This window comes from Oncorhynchus kisutch, linkage group LG6, assembly GCF_002021735.2.
Source record: "Oncorhynchus kisutch isolate 150728-3 linkage group LG6, Okis_V2, whole genome shotgun sequence".
Classification (NCBI taxonomy): domain Eukaryota; kingdom Metazoa; phylum Chordata; class Actinopteri; order Salmoniformes; family Salmonidae; genus Oncorhynchus; species Oncorhynchus kisutch.
In genome coordinates this window covers 55255140-55280520 of record NC_034179.2, presented here as the reverse complement: position 1 = coordinate 55280520, position 25381 = coordinate 55255140, and the positions used below count along the sequence as shown (strand labels likewise).

Genomic DNA, 25381 nt, shown 5'->3' with positions numbered 1-25381 from the left:
ACTAGTTACTTGTCCAAAATTGTAATCAGTAATGTAACTCTCCGATTACATTCAGTTACTTTTAGATTACTTTCCCCTTAAGAGGAATTAGAAGAAGACAAAAATATATGTTTTCAACAGAACGACATCTATTGCAGGATAAATCAATGTTAAAGTTTACATAGCTGGCCATATATGGATGTTAAATTTTCCTTTATTGGTTGGTTATGTAGGCTTCTTCTAATTCATCGCTTTCTACTATATATAATAATATCAAATCAAATCAAATGTATTTATATAGCCCTTCGTACATCAGCTGATATCTCAAAGTGCTGTACAGAAACCCAGCCTAAAACCCCAAACAGCAAGCAATGCAGGTGTAGAAGCACGGTGGCTAGGAAAAACTCCCTAGAAAGGCCAAAACCTAGGAAGAAACGTAGAGAGGAACCAGGCTATGTGGGGTGGCCAGTCCTCTTCTGGCTGTGCCGGGTGGAGATTATAACAGAACATGGCCAAGATGTTCAAATGTTCATAAATGACCAGCATGGTCGTATAATAATAAGTCAGAACAGTTGAAACTGGAGCAGCAGCACGGCCAGGTGGACTGGGGACAGCAAGGAGTCATCATGTCAGGTAATCCTGGGGCATGTTCCTAGGGCTCATGTCCTCCGAGAGAGAGAAAGAAAGAGAGAAGGAGAGAATTAGAGAACGCACACTTAGATTCACACAGGACACCGAATAGGACAGGAGAAGTACTCCAGATATAACAAACTGACCCTAGCCCCCCGACACAAACTACTGCAGCATAAATACTGGAGGCTGAGACAGGAGGGGTCAGGAGACACTGGAGATACAATTAAATTATATTGTTACATTAAAAGCCCAAGTATATCAGAATTCCACTCATTCCAATAAATGTTATGCCCCTTGATCTTCAAGAATAGGACTTGGAAATATGGAAGTATAGATTATCCAAATTGTTTTACCTGAGCATGACCCCAAAACGAAATACTTATTTACATGTGAACAATGAATGCCATATGCTGCATTTGCTATTGGCCTATTGTTGGTGACACTTTTATATCTTGACAATATGCAGCTGTTTAAAGGGCAAACCCACAGGTGCAACAATAACAAAATGGTCTCTGTTTTGATAAAATGTAACCACTCTCCGATTAATAGGCAGAGCTATGGATGCAATGACTGACCATCCATGATATCAACATTGTTGTTTTAACCATGTTATGAGTCTATACAGTGTTTGTTTACATTTACAATGTTTACAAACATTGGAGAAATACATGCTTATATTTTGGGTTCTCATGGAGAGTGACAGTTGAACTAAGCTCATGAGGCATTTAAAAGTTATATTCTTCAAGAATCAATGGATATATATATATATATATATATATATAAAATGGATGTAGCAACTACAGATTGTGTCTTTAAGTGTATCAAAAATGTGCGAGTTTGAGCTTGTGTCCATTAGACCTATGGATTTTTTTGTGTTCATCTGCATGAATTAGATTAAAAGCCCCACTTATATTCCATAGGCTGGGATCCCCGCTATGCAGCTGTTGAAAGAGTGCATTTTTCAGTGGCTGTCCACTGGTTTAAAAAACAATGATTGACGGGCAGCTTAAACTTCTTGAATTTAACCATTATTGGGTTCAAATACAGATTTAGATGTGTGAACAGCCTACAAAAGCCTATTCCTGCTCTTTTCCATCAAACCCATTTGGTGTGTCATCATAGTGGTCTCTGATATGTGGTCAGACTTGCTCAGGTGGATCAAATTGACATGTGTCTTGTTTCAATGCTGATTTGAATGTCAATGAGATAACAGAGAAGTGTCAAAGATTTTTTTCCGCAAACGTCCTTTCTAAATTTAAAAGTAATCCTCGAAATAATTATCTGGTTCTTCAAAAGTAATCTGTAATCTGTAATCTGATTACAATATTTTTGCTGGTGACGTAACGGATTACAGTTACCGTTTTTTTGTAACCCATTACATGTAATCCGTTACTCCCCAACCGTGACTGTACTATAATATACTGTGCTCTACCTTACTAAACTAAAATATGTATCTTTGCTTATTGGGCGGGAGTAGGACAGTCTGGTTGTATTTTTACTTCTGATACTGAGATGCGCTGTCAATTGTGTACCATCATTCTCTCAAGTCGTTTTATAATAATGTGCCCCCATAGGCCTATGTTACCAGCAGGCCCAGTTATTCAAGATGCGCAATCTGCGTCCTCTCTGACCGGAGCGGTTATTTCTCGCGCACCTAGAGCCATAACGCCTCAATATAATCCAACTATTTTTCCTTTAACCTTTAAAATGTGCAATTCTAGCATCCAAACTGTGCACCTGTCAATTGAGGAAAGGAAAGAGACATTAAGATCAAGATCAAGATCACTTTATTGGTCGATTGCATGCAAGGTCCAACGGAAATGTGTACTTTCTGTTTGTTGAGATTGATACACTCTAGGCCTATTTGATTGTGGTGTTGAAAACTCAACCCATGATGTTGAAGTGCCCGAAGTCGGTAATCGGTATGGAGTTATGTATTGCTTATTGGTTGTGTGTGGTGCATTGGCACAGAAACCTTTTAAAATAAGAATTAGAAATATAGCATCAAAATGTTGAAAATCTGATTCACCCCTAGCTGATAAATATTTGCAGTCATCTCTGATTGTATTGTAATGAGACAGACAGGGAGAGTCTTGTTCATGGTGGTCGGCGAACCTTCACCCTTCTGGCCCATAGCCTTGCGTAGCGTCGACAGTGCCACAAAAGCAAGTTTACGTGGAAAAGTCGATATCCACATTTAAACACAGTGTCGCTACAGTCAGGGGCGTCATGTACTCATTATTTTAGAGGGGGCACAATGTACATGAGGATGCGTTTTTAAAACACCAGAAACACCCTTTTTCTTGCAATCTGGTGCCATAATCATTATGGCTAAACTGAAATTGAGAAAACAGTGTAGATATTTAGCAACCAGGAAATTATAGAATGATTTCCACTAGATAACACAGCCACAAAGTCAGAACAGCTTTCCGATTTTGACAACAGATGCTGCTCTGGCAGGAGAAATCAATAGGCGATTATCACAACCAATCACAACACTGGCGGTTAAGTAATACTGTTTAACACTATCATAATGCCAAATGTATTATGGACATTTTCTGAAATTACAATGCAAAAATTTAAATAAGCACCTTTAATTCACCGGGCTCCCATGTGGTGCAGGGGTCTAAGGCACTGCATCTCAGTGCAAGAGGCATCACTACAGTCCCTGGCTGAATCACATCTGGCAGTGATTGGGAGTCCCATAGGACGGTACACAATTGTTTGGCTGGGGTATGCTGTCATTGTAAATAAGAATGTGTTCTTAATTGACTTGCCTAGTTAAATTTAAAAAAGGGGGGAGGGTGTGCAATTTATTTATTTTTTTACAGTAGAAGGGGAGTTTCATGTGAAAATATGTTTTAAGGTGGGGAGGTGTTTTTTTTATGACACCTGGAGTTGGACCTTATAGATAGAACCTGTTCCCATCTCAGTTACACTATGCTGAGTGGTTTCCCAGTGTCTTCTCCCTTTGTCCTCCCCTCTCACCAGCCCATTCCTTACCTATATTTCTCCCTTTCTCAGTCCCCCTCTTTTCTTCGTGAGAAGCAGTCACCTTGTGATGTGTGCTCACTCCGCCTCTTCCCAGCGGATGCTCGCTCCCTGTCAATTTATTTTCTGAGATGAAGAGTTGAGGAAGGGGGAAAAGAACACAAGTGGGTCTGCGGGGGTAGCGCAGTTAAAACATCCATGGGTGGTTGTGTGGGCAGTCACCATGATTCTTCAGGCAGTCTAAACGAAAACTCTGACGGAACTGGAGGTAGGAAATAAGTTACATAACGTCGGGGTGGTATTTGGTCTGTAGTCGGTGCTTTTTGGTACATGCCAATTTCATGCGTCTTGCCTCCGGGTGTCTTCCTTTATTACAGCCGCCTAGAACATCGTGGCGGCCACGACTTTTCAGCTCGATAGCCCATCTGGCCCCGTGCTAATAGCTTCATAGCTAGGCAACATTTTATGATCTTGAAGATGCCTACTGTTCGGTGTTAAATGACTGCCTTTGTCTGCTTTGAATGAAGGCGTTTGATGTTGTAGTTAGCCAGCCGGTTAGCATGCTAGCTAGCTATCTTGCTACATAATCAGTCAAATGTGGGTCACCGTTTTGGCTCAAGAATGTATAAAATCATAATGGTCAACACAAACAACAATAATGCTTTGTTGTGTTCTCAGATGCATTTTTTTTTTTGCAATCCTGTAGCTTAATTCTGTTTCAATTTCATGCGTCTTTTTTGGGGGGGTCGACATTCTAAAGTGGGGGAGCGTACAATTTTTATTCTCAACTAACTGCAGGACTCAAGAGGATGGGGGAGTTGCACCAAAAACACCGGTGGTGGTGGGTCTAGATTTCGAGAGAACGCCACCGCTTGGCCCGTTCACGTCTCCATTAACTGTACTTTATCTCTGTATTCAACATTAACCAATATCTGCATATCTCAGTGACGCATAGTTGATGTTTTTTTTGTTGCCACCGTGTTCATTCGTGTAGCACACTGTATCCCAGGCTTTGTGAATGAGAGGCTGGTATTAATCTGCTGGTTGGTCTCCTATGACCCTCGGGTCCCTACTTCACGTTGTTGTTTCCTCACCAGTCGGGATTTCCGGTGTCTAATGTTGCATATGTTGTTATTGTTAGGATTGTAACGTGGTTTGATTGAGCTTGTGGTTGCGGGGATGAGGCTTGTACAGGCACACAAAGAAGAAGTGTAAATGTTGTCTCCTTGCATAGATAACCAGTATCATCTTCATGTTTGCATGGCACACCGAGGCAATGCACTTGTCCCTGAGGTGGGCCTCCCAATGCAACAGTGTCTTGGGATCACTGTTACCACATGTTATTAGGCCCACACTGTTATATTGCTATAACCAGGAAGCAAAGTTTTAGCCTGGGTACCTGTTAGTTTAGCTAACATTTCACTCCTTGCCATGAGGAGTTGGCAAGAGCGCAGAAGCAGACTGGCATGCACCCAGGCTAGTGATGTTTGTGTTGTAACCAAATGTACACTGCTGAACATTTGTGCAGCTAATGTAACTTGCAACTGTCAAGATTCTACATAATAATGTAGAGCGAGATGAGGAGAGCAAGATAGGGATTCATCCAGGAAAAGGCTTAACCCAGGGGGGTTGTTCTATATGAATTCAATCACATTCTGACTGCACCCCTTTTGATTTGACAGAACCTTCCAAACATGTTTGTTCATGGTAGAAGTGGTCAGAAAGTGACTTTTTGGACCTGAACACCAAAACATTCAGGAGATGGAGGTGCTCAAAGTTGACCTATTTTCCATATCCCACCCTACCATGAGACATCTGTCTTAGTCACAGAAAAATATAAACGGTTGAGTTTTATATAAATTGAAAGTTTACAGACAGGGTTGTCAAAATATTCTATGATTTTGTTTGAACCAAGTTTAAATAAATGTCATGTTTTTTATTTATTTAAAGGGCCAATCCAGAGTTCAAACAACAACAAAGCCATCACTCCACCCCTAGTTTTGGTAAATAGCTGAGGGAGGGACTTGAGAAATAAAACCATTCTCAGATTCATAGACCGAGCAATGGATGTAAGGACTGACCATCCATGAGATCAAAATGATTCAGTTTTAACCATGTAGCAGAACGAGCTCTCTCTTAGTGGTACGTTCTAATGCCTTGATTCCATCCGAAATACACAGCAAAATGATTGAATACTACTTTAACGACTTTATCTCCCAGATTGGTAAAAATGAGTTGCGGTATTGAGTAGAAAGATGTGACTTTTATAATTGTTTTGGATATCGTCCAGGCCTTTTGATAATATTTGATAATATCATTTTTTTATATTAAACCTGTCTTCTCTTGAGATTAAAGCCATATTTAGAGTTTTACTGCAAGATATGAATTGTTACAATGATGTTTGTTCTTCAAATTATGTATTTTATTGAAAATACCAATTTGTAATTTGGGTGAACTATCCCTTTTAACACTTTGGCCTGTCAATCAATCACTTTGGGTGGGACTGTCAGTGAGGGGGCAGGATGTTTGAGTCAAAGTGGCAGGTCTGAAACCCTACCAAATCAATCACTTAATCTAGCCAGAAAAACTAGTCCAATCTATTCTTTGAATATCATTTATTGTGGTAAAAACCTAAGAAAAAAGGTTGTGTTCTGTCAAGTACACATGAATTCCCCTTTGAGAACAATATAGAATTGCAGGAAAATTGTTTTAAAATTGCTAAAACAAGTCACTTTAGCAATCACTAGCAAGTCTCGATGTGGGCTTAGAATTATAGGACAATACAAACAAGATATTTGGTTTACTTGTCCCTATGCGATACAGTAACGGAGAAGGGCAACATCTTACGAGTTCCAACTTTGCTATATAGTTACTTTTGTGTTTATCTTTACTTTTTTTGTACAGTTCATACTATTATCACACTTGACCGCCAAGCACTTCTCGACATCAGATCGACAGTTACTAACCTCAATTTCTACTTCCACTACAACTCGGCCTCAGCTGTTCCACTGTTCGTACTGGACCCTATTCCTTTGTTCCATGGGCTACCAAAACGCTACAGGCGTAGACGAGGTGGAGTCCTGGTGAAATTGAGGCGAAGAGAGAATCAAATGGCATTCCCCTCAGTTATATTGGCAAATGTCCAGTCACTTCGAGAATAAGATGGGAGACTATTGACCGAAGCTTGTCCATCAGCGAGACTTGAAAAGTCGCAATATTATGTCTTACTGAGACGTGGCTGGTTGATAACGCTATGCACGTTGTACTCAGTAGATTCTTCATGCAGCGACAGAATCGAACGGCCCGACTTCAGGGAAGTTAAAAGGAGGTAGTGTTTTTTTTTTCTTTTCCTCATAAATAACAACTGGTGTTCTGCTTCAATTGTGAAGGAAATCTTGAGCTTTTGCTCACCTGATATAGAATACCTCATGGTAAGCTGCAGACCTTTTTTATCTACCAAGAGTCACGGTTGTCTACATCCCTCCACAAGCCAACACCACTCTGGCACTCAACAAACTGTATGGGGCCATAAACAAACAAGAAACCACTCACCCGGAGGCAATGTTTTGGTGGGCGGAGACTTTAACACGGGGAGACTTAAAACCGCCCTACTTCACTTCTACCAACAAGTCTCCTGCGCCACTAGGGGCACTAAATACCACTTTTATTCTACCGACAGAAGCGCATACAAGGTCTCTCCCCTCGTTCTCTCTTTGGAACATTTGACCATGACTCCATTTTCCTGCTTCCTGTTTACAAACAAAAGCTCAAACAGGAAGTACCAGTGATATGCTCAATACGGAAGTGGTCAGATGAAGCAGACGCGTGGCTTCAAGATTGTTTTGCTAGTACAGCCTAGGATATGTTCCGGGATTCATCCGATTGCATTGAGGAGTTTACCACAATAGTCACAGGCTTCATCAAAAAGTGCATAGACAATGTCATCCCCGCAGTGACTATAAGAACATATCCAATCCAAAAACCATGGATTACAGGCAATATCCACACAGGGCTAAAGGCTAGAGCTACCGCTTACAAGGAATGGGACAAGGACGTATTTAAGACCTCTGACCTCCGAGACATCAAACGTGCAAAAGGACAATATAGGAGGAAGGTCAAATCCTATTATACCGGCTCCGACGTTCGTCGTAGGTGGCTGGGCTTGCATTCGATAACTGATTACAAAGGGAAACCCAGCCACGAGTTCTGCGTCACTGGGCAACTCCTAAATTCCTTTTATGCTCGCTTCGAGGAATATAATAGTTTGCCTTGCGTGGAATGCCCCTGTTTTTCCCGGATGACTATGAGTTCTCTCTCTGTGGCCGATTTGTGAGCAAACCGTTTACACAGGTTAACACACAAGGCTGAGACTGAACACCACAAGGCTGAGACTGAACACCACAAGGCTGAGACTGAACACCACAAGGCTGAGACTGAACACCACAAGGCTGAGACTGAACACCACAAGGCTGAGACTGAACACCACAGGGCTGAGACTGAACACCACAGGGCTGAGACTGAACACCACAGGGCTGAGACTGAACACCACAGGGCTGAGACTGAACACCACAGGGCTGAGACTGAACACCACAGGGCTGAGACTGAACACCACAGGGCTGAGACTGAACACCACAGGGCTGAGACTGAACACCACAGGGCTGAGACTGAACACCACAGGGCTGAGACTGAACACCACAGGGCTGAGACTGAACACCACAGGGCTGAGACTGAACACCACAGGGCTGAGACTGAACACCACAGGGCTGAGACTGAATACCACAGGGCTGAGACTGAATACCAAGGCCCTTTCTCAAAGCATGCGCAGACCAGCTGGCAGGCGTCTTCCTAGACATTTTCAATCTCTCCTTGTCTCAGTCTGTAATCCCAACGTTTCAAGCTGACCACCCTGTTCCCAAGAGGTCTAACTTAACCTGCTTAAAGGACTATCGCCCTGTTGCACTCACATATGTAATGATGAAGTGCTTTGAAAGGCTGGTCATGACACACATCCACACCATCATCCCAGACACCCTGGACCCACTCCAATTAGCATACCGTCCCAACAGATCCACAGATGACACAATCTCAATTGCACTTCACACCACCCTCTCCCACCTGGACAAGAGAGGACAAGAGAGGAAATAACTATGTGAGAATACTGTTCATAGACTACAGCTCAGCATTCAACACCATACTCTCCTCAATCTCATCACCAAGCTAGGGACCCTGGGACTGAACTAACAGGCTCTGAGACAGCTTCTACCCTCAACCCATAAGACTACTAAATAGTTCGGGTACCATTAATAGACTATCTTGCACTGACCCTACACACACTCTCACTAGACTATATACATATACTGTACACACACTACATTGACACTGCCACACAACCCACACACATTCACTACATACGCAAGCACACACAATCACACACACGCATACCAACACAAACACACATGCATACACCATTCAATTTTTTTTTCAACTAGGCAAGTCAGTCAAGAACAAATTCTTATTTACAAAAATTTACAACGGCCTACCAAAAGGCAAAAGACCTCCTACGGGGGCTGGGATTAAAAAAATTATAAAAAGACAAAACACACATCACGACAAGAGACAACACAACACTACATAAAGAGTGACCTAAGACAACAACACACCAAGGCTGCATCACATGTCAACGCGGTAGTAGCACAAAACATCGTACAAACAGTATTGGGCACAGACAACAGCACAAAGGGCAAGAAGGTATAGACAACAATGCATCACACAAAGCAGCCACAACTGTCAGTGAGTGTCCATGATTGTGTCTTTTGAATGAAGAGATTGAGATAAAACTGTCCAGTTTGAGTGTTTGTTGCAGCTCGTTCCAGTCGCTAGCTGCAGCGAAATGAAAAGACGAGAGACCCATGGATGTGTGTGCTTTGGGGACCTTTAACAGAATGTGACTGGCAGAACGGGTGTCTCTGTAATCTAGCATGGGTAGGATGGTCATTTGAATCAGGGTTAGTTTGGCAGCTGGGGTGAAAGAGGAGCTACTACGATAGAGGAAACCAAGTCTAGATTTAACTTTAGCCTGCAGCTTTGATATGTGCTGAGAGGACAGTGGCTAGACATGTTTGTACGATGTCTAGCCATACTCCCAAGTACTTATCTGAGGTGACTACCTCAAGCTCTAAACCCTCAGAGGTAATAATCACACCTGTGGGGAGAGGGGCATCTCTTCTTACCGTTCTTACCAAAATGTGTATATATATATTTTTTTAAACAATAGCACATTTTACATAAGTATTCAGACCCCCTTTTTTCTCCCCAATTTCTATCTTGTCACATCACTGCAACACCCCAACGGGCTTGGGAGAGGCGAAGGTGGAGTCATGCAACCTCCGAAACATGACCAGCTAACTGCGCTCCTTAAAACCTGCCAGCTTAACCCGGAAGCCAGCCGCACCAATGTGTCGGAGGAAACACCGTTCAACTGGCGCCCTGGTCAGCCTGCAGGCACCTGGCCCACCACAAGGAGTCGCTAGGGCACGACGAGCCAAGTAAGGCCCAAACCCTCCCTTAACGCGGACGACGCTGGGCGAATTGTGCGCTGTCCTATGGGAGTAATGGCACAGTCCGGCAATGAACCCAGGTCTGTAGTAATGCCTCTAGCACTGCTATGCTGTGCCTTAGACCGCTGCGCCACTCGGGAGGCCCTGATGCTGCAAGCTTGGCACACCTGTATATGGAGAGCTTCTCCCATTCTCTGCAGATCTTCTCAAGCTCTGTCAAGGTGGATGGGGAGCACCGCTATTTTCAGGTCTCTCCAGAGATGTTTGATCGGGCTCAAGTCCAGACTCTGGCTGGGCGACTCAATGACATTCAGAAACTTGTCCCGAAGCCACTCCTGTGTTGTCTTGGCTGTGTGCTTAGGGTCGTTGTCCTGTTGGAAGGTGAACCTTCACCCCAGTCTGAGGTCCTGAGCACTCTGTAGCAGGTTTTCATCAAGGATCTCTCTGTACTTTGCTCCGTTCATCTTCCTCTCTCCCAGTCGATGCCTCTGAAAAACATCCCCACTGGCTCATTATCCACCCTCCATCCCAGAAGCCCGGAAGGGATGACGGAGCCAAGCCAATGGGTTCGTAGCTGCTGAACTCCGCAGCACACACACTGCTGAATGTATATATATTTTTCTCTTGCTTTGTTTTCTCTTTTCCATATTATGTCTATCTCTGATAAGCTACCCAGGAAAGGGCTTAAAATAGCCCATATGTAGCCTTAGAAATAAGGTTCATGGAAACTTTCTAACATCAGATACATTAATATATTAGCCATTTCTGAGACTTGGTTAGATAATTAATTTGATGCTACAGCAGTAGCAATATAACATCTATATAAGAGACATAAATGCTTATGGGGGAGGTGTTGTATATATTCAGAGCCACATCCCTGTAATGCTTAGAGAAGATCATGTGTTATTAAAGTGTTGCAGGTTCACTTGGCACGTCTAAAGCCTTTTCTTTTGGGGTGTTGCAATAGGCCACCAAGTGCTAACAGTCAGTATCTAAGTAATGTGTGAAATGCTTGATAGTATGTGATGTAAACCAAGGGGTCTACTTTCTTGGGGGCCTGAATATTGACTGGTTTTCATCAAGCTGTCTGCTCAAGAGGAAGCTTCTCACTGTAACCAGTGCTTGTAATCTGGTTTGGGTTATTAATAAAACTACCAGGGTGTTTACAAACACTACAGGAACAAGATCATCCACATGTATCGATCACATTTGTAGAACTTTGTTCTTAAGCTGTACCCATTGGATGCAGTTATCACAATGCAGTTATCACAATGTAGTGACTATATCTAGGAAAGCCAAAGATAATACAAAATATTTTAGCCGTGACTTTTATGTGGATGATGTTAAAAATATTTGTTGCTCTGATGTGATTAATCAGGAGAATCCAGATGCTGCACTTGAGGAATTTATGAAATTCTTCTTCCAATTATTGAGAAACATGCACCTGTTAGGAAACTGACTGTTAGAACTGGGTTGATGATAAATGGAAAAACTGTTTGGTTGAAAGAGATGGGGCAAAAGGAGTGGCTGAGTCTGGCTGGCACTCTGACTGGCTGACTTACTGCAAATTGAGAAATGATGTGACTAAACTGTATTATGAATCCAAGATGAGTGATAGAAAAACAACTTTGGAGTACTTTAAATGAAATTATTTGAAAATTCAAATTGAACTCCATCGTTCATCGAATCAGATGGCTTATTCATCACCAAACCATTTGTTGTTGCCAATTATTTTAATGATTGCGTCATTGGCAAAGTGGGCAAACATTGAGCTTTCGTATTCATGCATAAAAAAGAAAAGCATTGCAAGTTTTAAAGTTAGTGTGGGAGAAGTGGAAAAAGTGTTATCAATCAATAATGACAAACCTCCTGGCATTAACAACTTAGATGGAAAGCTACAGAGGATGGTAGGAATGGCTATAGAGTCTTATTCCTCAGACATGGAGGGAAGCCAAAGTAATTCCACTTCCCAAGAGTGGTAAAGCGGCCTTTATTGGTTCTAACAGCAGACCTATAAGCTTGATGCCAGCTCTTGAAAAAGTTTTGTCCAAATACAATGCTATTTCTCTGTAAACAAATTAAGACTTTCAGCATGCTTCTAGAGAAGGGCACTGACACAAATGACTGATGATTGGTTGAAATACATTTAAAAAAAATAATATTGTGGGAGCTGTATTGTTAGATTTCAGTGCAGCCTTTGATATTATTGACTGTAACCTGTTGTTGAAAAAACATGTGTTATGGCTTTTCAACTTCTGCCATATCTTGGATTCAGAGCTATCCATCTAATAGAACCGAGAGTTTTCTTTAATGGATGCTTCTCTAATATCAAACATGTAAAGTGTGGTGTACTGCAGGGCAGCTCTCTAGGCCTTCCACTCTTTTTTTTTTCTAATTTTACCAATGACCTGCCGCTGGCATTAAACAAAGCATGTGTTTCTATGTATGCTGATGATTCAAGCATATACCCATCAGCAACCACAGCTAATGAAGTCACTGAAACCCGTAACAAAGAGTTGCAGTCTGCTTTGGAATGGGTGGCCAGTAATATACTGCGCCTGACCATCTCTAAAACTAAGAGCATTGTATTTGGTACAATCATTCCTAAGTTCTAGGCCTCCGCTGAATCTGGTAATGAATGTTGTGGCTGTTGAACAAGTTGAGGAGACTAAATTACTTGGCGTTACCGTTAGATTGTAAACTGTCATGGTCAAAACATATAGATTCAATGGTTGTAAAGATGTGGAGAGGTCTGTCCGTAATAAAGAGATGCTCTGCTTTTTTGACACCACACTCCAAAAAGCAAGTTCAGCAGGCTCTAGTTTTGTCTTATCTTGATTATTGTCCAGTCATGTGGTCGAGTGCTGCAAGGAAAGACCTAGTTAAGCTGCAGCTGGCCCAGAACAGAACGGAAACTTGGTTTAAAAAAAAACTGATAAAGCAACACCTCGTGGCACAACGCCTCACGGTAGACTGTGTTCTAGACTTACGTAATTTCTTTCTGCAGACTAGTAATTATACGTCTAAGATTTGCTCTTATTCTGTAGTGATCGAGTCTCCGAGTTGAACCATTTCCAGCTGTGTAGCCAAACTACAGCTGTATAGTCTCCGTGGCCTATAGAATTGTAGCCATTCCAACGTGGGGACTCTGGTGAGTCAGGTGGTGAGGGTAGGTAACAACATCTCCACTCCGCTGATCCTCAACACTGGGGCCCCACAAAGATGCGTCTGAGCCCTCTCCTGTACTCCCTGTTCACCCACGACTGCGTGGCCATGCACGCCTCCAACTCAATCAAGTTTGCGGACGACACTACAGTGGTAAGCTTGATTACCAACAATGACGAGACGGTCTACAGGGAGGAGGTGAGGGCCCTCGGAATGTGGTGTCAGGAAAATAACCTTGCACTGAACGTCAACAAAACAAAGGAGATGATTGTGGACTTAAGGAAACAGCAGAGGGAGCACCCCCCTATCCACATCGATGGGACAGTAGTGGAGAGGGTAGTAAGTTTTAAGTTCCTCGGCGTACACATCACGGACAAACTGAATTGGTCCACCCACACAGACAGTGTCGTGCAGAAGGCGCAGCAGCGCCTCTTCAACCTCCAGGAGGCTGAAGAAATTTGGCTTGTCACCAAAAGCACTCACAAACTTCTAAAGATGCACAATCGAGAGCATCCTGTCGGGCTGTATCACCGCCTGGTACGGCAACTGCTCCGCCCACAACCGTAAGGCTCTCCAGAGGGTAGTGAGGTCTGCACAACGCATCACCGGGGGCAAACTACCTGCCCTCAGGACACCTACACCACCCGATGTCACAGGACGGCCATAAAGATCATTAAGGACAACAACCACCCGAGCCACTGCCTGTTCACCCCGCTATCATCCAGAAGGCGAGGTCAGTACAGGTGCATCAAAGCAGGGACCGAGAGACTGAAAAACAGCTTTTATCTCAAGGCCATCAGACTGTTAAACAGCCACCACTAACATTGAGTGGCTGCTGCCAACACACTGACTCAACTCCAGCCACTTTAATAATGGGAATATATGGAAATTGATGTCAAATATATCACTAGCCACTTTAAACAATGCTACTTAATGTTTACATACACTACATTACTCATTTCATATGTATATACTGTACTCTATATCATCTACTGCGTCTTTATGTAATACATGTATCACTAGCCACTTTAAACTATGCCACTTTGTTTACATACCCTACATTACTCATCTCATATGTACCGTGGGGCAAAAAAGTATTTAGTCAGCCACAAGTTCTCCCATTTAAAAAGATGAGGCCTGTAATTTTCATCATAGGTACACTTCAACTATGACAGATAAAATGAGAAAAAAATCCAGAAAATCACATTGTAGGATTTTTAATGAATTTATTTGCAAATTATGGTGGAAAATAAGTATTTGGTCACCTACAAACAAGCAAGATTTCTAGCTCTCACAGACCTGTAACTTCTTCTTTAAGAGGCTCCTCTGTCCTCCACTCATTACCTGTATTCATGGCACCTGTTTGAACTTGTTATCAGTATAAAAGACACCTGTCCACAACCTCAAATAGTCACACTCCAAGACCAAAGAGCTACTATGGCCAAGACCAAAGAGCTGTCAAAGGACACCAGAAACAAAATTGTAGACCTGCACCAGGCTGGGAAGACTGCATCTGCAATAGGTAAGCAGCTTGGTTTGAAGAAATCAACTATGGGAGCAATTATTAGGAAATGGAAGACATACAAGACCACTGATAATCTCCCTCGATCTGGGGCTCCACGCAAGATCTCACCCCGTGGGGTCAAAATGATCACAAGAACGGTGAGTGAAAATCCCAGAACCACACGGGGGGACCTAGTGAATGACCTGCAGAGAGCTGGGACCAAAGTAACAAAGCCTACCATCAGTAACACACTACGCCGCCAGGGACTCAAATCCTGCAGTGCCAGACATGTCCCCCTGCTTAAGCCAGTACATGTCCAGGCCCATCTGAAGTTTGCTAGAGAGCATATGGATGATCCAGAAGAAGAATGTCATATGGTCAGATGAAACCAAAATGTATTTTTTTTGTAAAAACTCAACTCGTCGTGTTTGGAGGACAAAGAATGCTGAGTTGCAGCCAAAGAACACCATCCCTACGGTGAAGCATAAGGGTGGAAACATCATGCTTTGGGGCTGTTTTTCTGAAAAGGGACCAGGACCGTGTAAAGGAAAGAATGAATGGGGCCATGTATCGTGAGATTGAGTGAAAACCTCCTTCCATCAGCAAGGGCATTGAAGATGAAACGTGGCTGGGTCTTTCAGCCTGACAATGATCCCAAACACACCCCCCCGGGCAACGAAGGAGTGGCTTCGTAAGAAGCATTTCAAGGTCCTGGAGTGGCCTAGCCAGTCTCCAGATCTCAACCCCATAGAAAATATTTGGAGGGAGTTGAAAGTCCGTGTTGCCCAGCAACAGCCCCAAAACATCACTGCTCTAGAGGAGATCTGCATGGAGGAATGGGCCAAAATACCAGCAACAGTGTGAAACCTTGTGAAGACTTACAGAAAACGTTTGACCTCTGTCATTGCCAACAAAGGGTATATAACAAAGTATTGAGAAACTTTTGTTATTGACCAAATACTTATTTTCCACCATAATTTTCAAATAAATTCATTAAAAATCCTACAATGTGATTTTCTGGATTTTTTTTTCTCATTTTGTCTGTCATAGTTGAAGTGTACCTATGATGAAAATTACAGGCCTCTCTCATCTTGGGAGAACTTGCACAATTGGTGGCTGACTACATACTTTTTTGCCCCACTGTACTCGATACCATCTACTGCATCTTGCCTATGCCGTTCTGTACCATCACTCATTCATATCTTTATGTACATATTCTTTATCCCTTTACACTTGTGTGTGTATAAGGTGGTAGTTTTGGAATTGTTAGGTTAGATTACTCGTTGGTTATTACCGCATTGTCGGAACTAGAAGCACAAGCATCTCACTACACTTGCATTAACATCTGCTAACCATGTGTATGTGACAAATACATTTGATTTGATTTGTCCCGGTGTTCTCTGACTTCTTAACCATTCAAAACGTCTGGCTTACCGTGGGTCTCTTTGGCATGAAATGTATATTTCCTCACGGGTGGTTACTTCAGAGTAGAGAAGGGCGGTTCCATGACGCTGACGTTATGTCTATGCTCACGTGGGCTTGGCCATTGATTTGGTTAACCTTATATGAAAACCTTCTAAATGAGAGTATGGGTTAACATCACATGACATCTTTTCACAAATGGGTTCATGTTTAATCACATACGTTTCACAATATTTAGATGTAAACCTGACAGCTGGGAAATACAGAGATACAGTTGTGTGTTTCCTGTCCTTCATGAGATCACCAAATGAAACACAACTGTCCCTTAAGTCCTTAAGTGTCCACAGACCATTCTCACATTCTCAAAAGTAGGAGTATTGTTTAGTTCTCCCATTTTGGGGATTAGGAGTTTTGAACAAAATAAGGTCTTTGTTCTGGTAGACTCTCTCAGTACTGCATGGCAGTTTCTACCAAGTATTTATGTCCTGTCATAAAACTGGAGAGAGAGAGAGCCCCCCTCCCCATGAGCCTCCCCGCCAGGGCACGTCATGACATGAGGCTTCCGTCTGGCCGCTCTACCATAAAGGCCTGATTGGTGGAGTGCTGTAGAGATGGGTGAACCTTCCAGAAGGACAACCATCTCCACAGAGGAACTCTGGAGCTTGGTCAGAGGGACCATCGGGTTCCTGGTCACCTCCCCGACCAAGGCCCTTCTCCCCTGATTCCTCAGTTTGGCTAGGCAGCCAGCTCTAGGAAGAAAGAGTCTTGGTGGTTCCAAACTTCTTCCATTTAAGAATTATGGAGGCCACAGTGTTCTTGTGGACCTTCAATGCTTTAAACATTTGTTGGTATCCTTCCCCAGATCTGTGCCTCGACACAATCCTGTCTCTGAGCTCTATGGACAATTCCTTGGTTTTTGCTCTGACATGCACTGTCAACAGTGGCACCTGTTTTATAGACAAGTGTGTGTGCCTTTCCAAATCATGTCTAATCAATTGAATTTACCACAGGTGTACACCAAGTTGTAGAACCATCTCAAAGATGATCAATCAAAACAGGATGCACCTCTGCTCAATTTAGAGTGTCATAGCAAAGGGTCTTGAATACTTGTGTAAATAAGGCATTCATTTTTTAAAAATCAATGTACAAAAATGTCTAAACCTGGTTTCGCTTTGTCATTAGGGGGTATTGTGTGTAGATTGACAAAAATAATTTTATGTAAGAACATTTGGAAAAAGTTAAGGGGTCTGAATTCTTTCCGAATGCGCTTGGGCGGTATACCATATGGGCTTGTACAGTAAACAGGGATGTTTGACGGTACCGTCGGTCTGGTTTTTCAATACCGTTAGAACCGTTTGTAATCTATTACATTTGTATTTTTGATTTATGTGCGCTGTTTGCTAAATCACATCACAACAATATGAGTAAGGGTCATTACACTTCTCTTGACATGAGGGGGTGGGGGGGTCATACAGCCGACTAACTTTTTGGGTGATAAAAGGAGTGAACTCTTCTACCTTTTGTAGTTCGATAAGAGAGATGGGGAATAAAAGGAGGGAAAATGGCTCAAATGCCACTGCCCCAATTTTGGATACTCTTTGGCTCTAGACCCAACGAGAAAGAGGAAACCAAGGATTTAACGAAGGTGATTTTCCTCAAGGCAATAACGTATATAACAAAATAAATGGTTTCCATCTAAACGGTGGGAAAGAAAGCCTTCAATGGCATGATCCACACATTAGACCCGTAGGCTACGAGCTGCCTCGGAGAAAATGTGTGGTTCTCATGAAAGCAGTTTTAAAATGTCTGTAGCAAATTGAGTTACAAAACCATGATGCATCCTAAAAAATCAACTATTTTTCTGAGTACTAAGATGTGTAGTTTTTGGGAAAGTGTCATTTTTAAATAAATGTTACATTTTAGCCAGAATTTGTTACATTTTCACCCCAAATTATAATTGACAAAATGCGTCCGGATTAAATTCTCGGTTCATTTTATAAAAACAAGGTTTTTATAAGCCGCCTCCAACGTTTTTAGGGAATTTGGTAGTACGTCCAACCGGCCTCACAACCGCAGACCACGTGTAACCACGCCAGTCCAGGACCTCCACATCCGGCTTCTTCACCTGCGGGATCATCTGAGACGAGGCACCCGGACAGCTGATGAAACTGAGAAGTATTTCTGTCTGTAAGAACTCCCCTTTGTGGGGAAAAAATATTATGATTGCCTGGGTCTGGCTCCCCAGTGGGTGGACATATGGCTTTCCATGCCTACACCCCTGCCCAGTCATGTGAAATCCATAGATTACGGCCTAATTTCCTTATATGAACCGTAACTCAGTAAAATCAATTAAATTGTTGCATGTTTTATTTCGTTTAGTATAGATTGTGATTATCCTCACCCACACAGGAGCTGGGATTTAATTAGAGCTTATTTCAGATGCTTCTCAATTGGAATTTTGGTCAAAATTCAATTTGCATGTTCTAAATCCTGCAAAAACATGTCTAATTCAGTGGGTCATGGCACAGTAACTATACAGCATATTCTTTAGTACTTTGTGTGTTTCAGTAATGATACATCCATTGCATTGTTCAGAAGTTGTTCTGTTGTTCATGGTTTAGATGTCTGTGGTAGTGTCGGCATTTCTACTATTGAGCTGGCCATCTTGCATCCTCTAGGAGAGTGTTCATTCCGTCCATGCTAGGGGGCACAGATGTTGGCCGGGTCTATTTTAAGTGGAACACAATGTATTTGGTCTAAACCGCATGCTTTTATCTCCATGACACACTGGTGTCTAACAGTAATTGCGCTTTACTCCTGCCAGGCCCAATGTGAATGGTGGTTTACCCCATATCTCTGATCTCTACAGCTCCCTAGGCCCTAGTACCTCCTTCACTACACCACTGCCAGTTAGTCAGTCTTACATCCCGTGGCCTCATACTCTTTACAGGCATGTTACGTCAGGGCCCTCTTAAGGTCACAGACTGTTCCCATATGGGCCCCTGCTGTGTATTAGAGGTGTTGTTAACCTGTGTTTATTGAGTCCAGCCCATGCCCCACGCAGCTGTATCTCTGTCCATACTGTTGAGATGGTTCTGTTGTGATCAGTACTCTATGTTCCAGCCTGGTGATCTGGGGAGGAGGGCTATGCCTGCTCTGCCCAGGGTGACTAACAGCTAGGGTTGCACATTTTGGGGAATATTCAGAGGTGGAAACTTTCCGTGGGAATTAACGGGAACACATGGGAATTCATGTAAATATATGCAAATTAATAATAATAATAATACCATTTTTAAATGTAGATGTTTTTTGCATTGGATATATTTACCATATCATATGGAGACAATCCTAAACCTTTTACCTTATCATAAGTAGACATAATTGCAAAGGATTAAATCCTTCCAATAGAAATTCTAAAAACAAATGAAATGAGTTGACTCTTCACATGGGATGATTTCACTGAACAACAAAAGAAAGATTAATATTGAATGCGCGAGCGTCGCAAATTACATTTAGAAATCTATGTTATTCAATTATTGCACCCACACTGCTCGCGTGCGCCAACGAGCGTCTGCGATATTAAGGGCTAAAATAGAACTCATTCCTCTTTCTGACACAGATCGCGCTGAAAGTCCTGCCTCTCCCATATCCTGATTGGTTTATAGAAGCATGTACCCACGTGCCATCTCCTCATTGGAAGCAGGTACCCACGTGGGTGACTGAAAGACAAACTGTTTTGCCAGTAGTTGTGGTAATACAATGAAAGTTTAGATGCGATCACCATATAAGTTAAACGATGAAAAAGCCTTGAAAGAGGAGAGATGACTAGAAACGATTCGGTTGGATTAATTGTTGGAGTAGAGGTCCTTGTGCATTTCAGGTAAAATAACAACTCAATGTTTATATCCCAGGACAAATTAGCTAGCAACAGCAAGCTAGCTAAATAGGACAAATTAACGTTAGCTAGCAAGTGCAAGCTAACTTGCTAAATTGCAATGCATGTTTAATGATTTTCAACCTATCCCCAAATGAATGTCATTGGTTCAGAGTTTGTTTTGATATTCTAACCTGCGTATCGTGATCGCGTGGGGGGGCAAAATACATTTCTGCACGATGGCGCACGCGCGCAGACGGTTTTGGGTTCCGTGCAAAGCTTTGGTTGTCTTCCTCTCAGGCTTCCACGTCTTCTCCCTGGACCTCCTCAATATCCATCTCTTGAATATCATACTCTGAGGCCTCATCTTCACTGTCGAGCACAGTCTGCCAACAGCCCTATCAAGAGGATCCTCCTGGATGATGTATTTTGGGATGTCTCGTTGTCAGGATGGCTCGTTGTCAGGCTGAAAAAGCCTCAAATTTGCCCGGGTGGCCACCAATTTTTCAACCCTTGTATTGGTCAGCCTGTTTGTGTGTTTGTTTCCAAACAAGGACCAGTTGCGCTCTGAGGCGGCTGATGTTGGTGGGATTTGGAGGAGGATTGAGGCAACGGGGGAAAGAGCCTCAGATCTACAAAGTCCCTTCCACCAGGTGGCTGATGAGATATGTTTGCACGACTGCCATATTGCATCTCCATCCCAAAGCCCTTGCTTGGAATTGTACTTCACCAGACTGCCAAGAACCTTGCCCTCATCCAGGCCAAGGTGGTGAGACACAGTAGTGATGACACCATAGGCCTTGTTGATCTCTGAACCAGATAGGATGCTCTTGCCAGCATATTTGGGGTCCAAAATGTACGCTGTGGCGTGTATGGGCTTCAGGCAGAAATCTTGGCGCTTTTGATGTATTTCAGAACTGCAGTTTCCTCGGCATGGAGCAACAGTGAAGTGGGCAGGGCTGTATGGATTTCTTATTTTACATTTGCAAGCAGAGTCTGAACAACAGACAGGATGGCATTGTCTCCCTCAATCCGTGCAATGGCTACTGCTATAGGTTTCAGGCTGCTTACCACTCTCTCCCAAAATGCATCATCCAGGAGAGGATCCTCTTGATAGGGCTGTTGGCAGACTGCTCAGCAGACTGATATGGCCATTTCTTGGAGAGACTCCTTCCCCTCCAGGAGACTGTCAAACATGATAATAACACTCCAACGGGTGTTGCTGGGCAACTTCAATGTGGTGCTCTTATTCTTCTCACTTTGCTTGGTGAGGTAGATTGCTGCTGTAACTTGATGAACATTCACATACCTAACCATTTGGCTCTCTTGTAGTGTGTATCCATTGTTTTCAGTGCCATGATATCCTTGAGGAGCAAATTCAATGCATGAGCAACACAGCCGATGGTTGTGATGTGAGGGTAGGACTCCTCCACTTAAGACCAAGCAGCCTTCATGTTCGCAGCATTGTCTGTCACCAGTGCAGTGTCACCAGTGTCCCTCGTGTCTGTGCTCTTGTAGAATACTGGTTGAGGTGTGGAGATGATGTAGTTAATTATTCCTTGCCCACGAACGTTTGACCACCCATCCGGGATGATTGCAATAGTCTGCTTTCTCATAATTTGCTTGACCTTCACTTGAACTCTGCATCCAGCAAATGAGTAGATAAAGCATGTCTGGTTGGAGGGGTGTATGCTGGGCGAAGAACATTCCGAAATCTCTTCCAATACACATTTCCTATGAGCATCAGAGGTGAACCAGTTGCATACACAGCTCGAGTAAGACATTCATCATCATTTCTCTGGCTACATTGCTTCATTGAGTCAAAACTTCTGTTTCCAGGAGGACCATGAGCTGCTGCTATCGATAAGGTGTCTGATTCCTAATTTTCACCTCGAATAGAAGTAGAGGGACTTTTGTCAGATGTTGTGAGTGCTGAGGGAACTTTATGCACTTGGCCAGATGATTCTGCATCTTTGTTGCATTCTTCACACAGATTTGGCACAGTATTTGCAAATGTACACAGCTTTTAGATGCAGTGAAATGTCTCCACACATCATATGCTGCCCGTGGCATTTTCCTGTAAAGATTAGGAAAATGTTGTAAAAAAAACCCAACTACAATTACATGTACAGATTATTAGTTAAGCAGTTATATTAAACAACTCCTTTTGTAAGATAAATGTTTTCAAATGAAACGCGTATGAAAACGGGTGAATAAACACTCCTTAGTTAGCAGGCTCAAGCAAGCTAAAACTAACTAGCAGAAGTTAGAAATTATTTAAACACACTTTGCTGTAGGATACTATTTACTAGTTAACAAAAAAATCATGTATGTCATGTAAAAAATATATTCACCCCAGCCAATATTGTAATCAAAACCAGAAATCATGTATAGTTGTAGTCGCAAGTTTCCATGCTTAGGTTGGAGTCATTAACTCATTTTTCAACCACTCCACACATTTCTTGTTAACAGATTATTTAACTTATAATTCACTGCATCACAATTCCGTTGGGTCAGAAGTTTACATACACTATGTTGACTGTGCCTTTAAACAGCTTGGAAAATTCCAGAAAATATTATGGCTTTAGAAGCTTTTGATAGGCTAATTGACATCATTTGAGTCAATTGGAAGTGTACCAATGGAAGTATTTGAAGGCCTACCTTCAAACTCAATGCCTCTTTGCTTGACATCATGGGAAAATCAAATGAAAGCAGCCAAGACCTCAGGATAAAAATGGTAGACCTCCAAGTCTGGTACATCCTTGGGAGAAATTTCCAAACGCCTGAAGGTACCACATTCATTTGTACAAACAATAGTATTTAAGTATAAACACCATGGGACCATGCAGCTGTCATACCGCTCAGGAAGGAGACGTGTTCTGTCTCCTAGAGATGAACGTACTTTGGTGCAGAAAGTGCAAATCAATCCCAGAACAACAGCAAAGGACCTTTTTGAAGATGCTGGAGGAAACAGGTGCAAAGTACCTATATCCACAGTAAAACAAGTCCTATATTGACATAACCTGAATGGTCGCTCAGCAAGGAAGAAGCCACTGCTCCAAAACCGCCATATAAAAGCCAGACTACGGTTTGCAACTGCACATGGGGACAAAGATCGTACTTTTTGGATGAAACAAAAATAGAACTGTTTGGCATAATGACCATATTTTTGGAGGAAAAGGGGGTAGGCTTGCAAGCCGAAGAACACCATCCCAACCGTGAAGCACGGGGTGGGAGCATCATGTTGCGGGGGTGCTTTGCTGTAGGAGGGACTGGTGCACTTCACAAAATAGATGGCATCATGAGGGAGGGAAATTATGTGGATATATTGAAACAACATCTCAAGACATCAGTCAAGAAGTTAAAGCTTGGTCACAAATGGGTCTTCCAAATGGACAATGACCCCAAGCATACTTCCAAGGTTGTGGCAAAATGGCTTAAGGACAACAAAGTCAAGGTATTGGAGTGACCATCACAACGCCGTGACCTCCACCCTATAGAAAATGTGTGGGCAGAACGGAAAAAGTGTGTGCGAGCAAGGAGGCCTACAAACCTGACTCTGTTACACCAGCTCTGTCAGGAGGAATGGGCCAAAATTGTAAAACCGAGTTGAAATGTATTTGGCTAAGGTGTATGTAAACTTCTTACTTCAACTGTGGTCCTTGGCTCGGACAGTGTAGTAGTGTGGGCTCAATAGCATCTCATTAGTGTGCAAGATCTTGAGAATCAGCTGTACATGTGATGGAAGAATGCACATGGGCATGCAGAGGGTAGCAATTCCATTGACTTGGGGATAGTTTAACCAAAATATGCTACAAGACCTGAAATTGACTTGTGTATCCCACAAAAAAAGGTTCACTGTTATAAGCTAACTTTTTTTGATGAATTCATGCAAAATTCCACAAATTCCCGGCTTAACTACCCATGGAATTTACCAGAAAGTTTCACTACCCTTTGCAACCCTACTAACAGCACTTGTAAATGCAACGGTGGCTCTGATAAATTAGATTAATGTGCCCGCCCATCTTATTTCAGTTCCAGTACATTAGTCACTGAACAGGAAATACGCCTGTGATGCTAATCAGAGCATGGATTTTGTGTCTGCAGCTGGAGTGTAAACATGGCCTCTCTTTCGAATGAGGAATCACTTATCTACTGTTCATCTTAAAGCCCCGGTAGGCAGGGAACACAGCAGGCAGGCTCTCTCACACAACAAAGGAACTAATATTGAATGAGGAACTGGAGCAAAAGGTAGTGGTAGTAGGAGTCATGGTGGTAGTAGTTATTGTAGTGGTGGTGGTATTAGTTGTTAGGATCGTGGTGAAAGTATTACTAGTATCAATAGTAGTAGTAGCTGTGGTGGTGGTAGTAGGGTCATTTCATGAAATGAGTCCCTTTTGCACCCATTTAATATATATAGTTTTGTTTTTTCTCCCCAATTTCAATCTTGTCTCATCATTGCATCTCCTCAACGGGCTCGGGAGAGGATAAGGTGGAGTCATGTGTCCTCGTGTCCTCTCGCGCTCCTTATTAACACCAGCCAACTTAACCCGGAAGCCAGCCGCACCAATGTGTCGGAGGAAACACTGTGTCAGCCACTGCCACCCAGCCCGCCACAAGGAGTCGCTAGAGCGCGATGAGCAAAGTAAAGTCCCACTGGCCAAACCTTCCCCTAACCCGTACTATGCTGGGCTAATGAGTGTGCCGTCCTAAGGGACCCCTGGCCACGGCCAGTTGTGGCACAGCCCAGGAATTAACCAGGGTTTGTAGTAGTGCCTCTAGCATTGCGATGCAGTGCCTTAGACCACTGCGCCACTCGGGAGGCCCTCATTTTTTATATTTCAAGTAGAAATTGTGCACCAATATTTTAAAAGCCTGCTCATCTGCGTGAACATGCCTTGGGCATGCTGCAAGAAGGCATGAGGACTGCAGATGTGGCCAGGGCAATAATTTGCGATGTCCATACTGTGAGATGCCTAAGACAGTGCTACAGGGAGACATGACGGACAGTTGATCGTACCCTTCCTGCAGGCTCATCCTGACATGACCCTCCAGCATGACAATGCCACCAGCCATACAGCTCATTCTGTGCGTGCCATACCAGCCATACTGCTCATTCCTGCAAGACATGAATGTCAGTGTTCTACCATGGCCAGCGAAGAGCCTGGATCTCAATCCCATTGAGCACGTCTGGGACCTGTTGGATCAGAGGGCGAGTGCTAGGGTAATTCCCTCCCCAAGAATGTCTGGGAACTT

The 25381-nt window shown here is 43.0% G+C and overlaps 1 protein-coding gene across 1 annotated transcript in view; it reads left to right on the top strand.

Annotated features, from left to right (window-relative positions):
* The first annotated feature begins 3547 nt into the window (after positions 1 to 3547).
* Positions 3548 to 25381, top strand: part of LOC109892999 (ubiquitin domain-containing protein 2) — a 70439-nt gene continuing 48605 nt past the window's right edge. Inside the window, exon 1 of the mRNA XM_020485960.2 lies at positions 3548 to 3871. Coding sequence (XP_020341549.1) covers positions 3802 to 3871 — 70 coding nt within the window. The 5' untranslated portion in view covers positions 3548 to 3801. The remainder of the gene's footprint in view (positions 3872 to 25381) is intronic.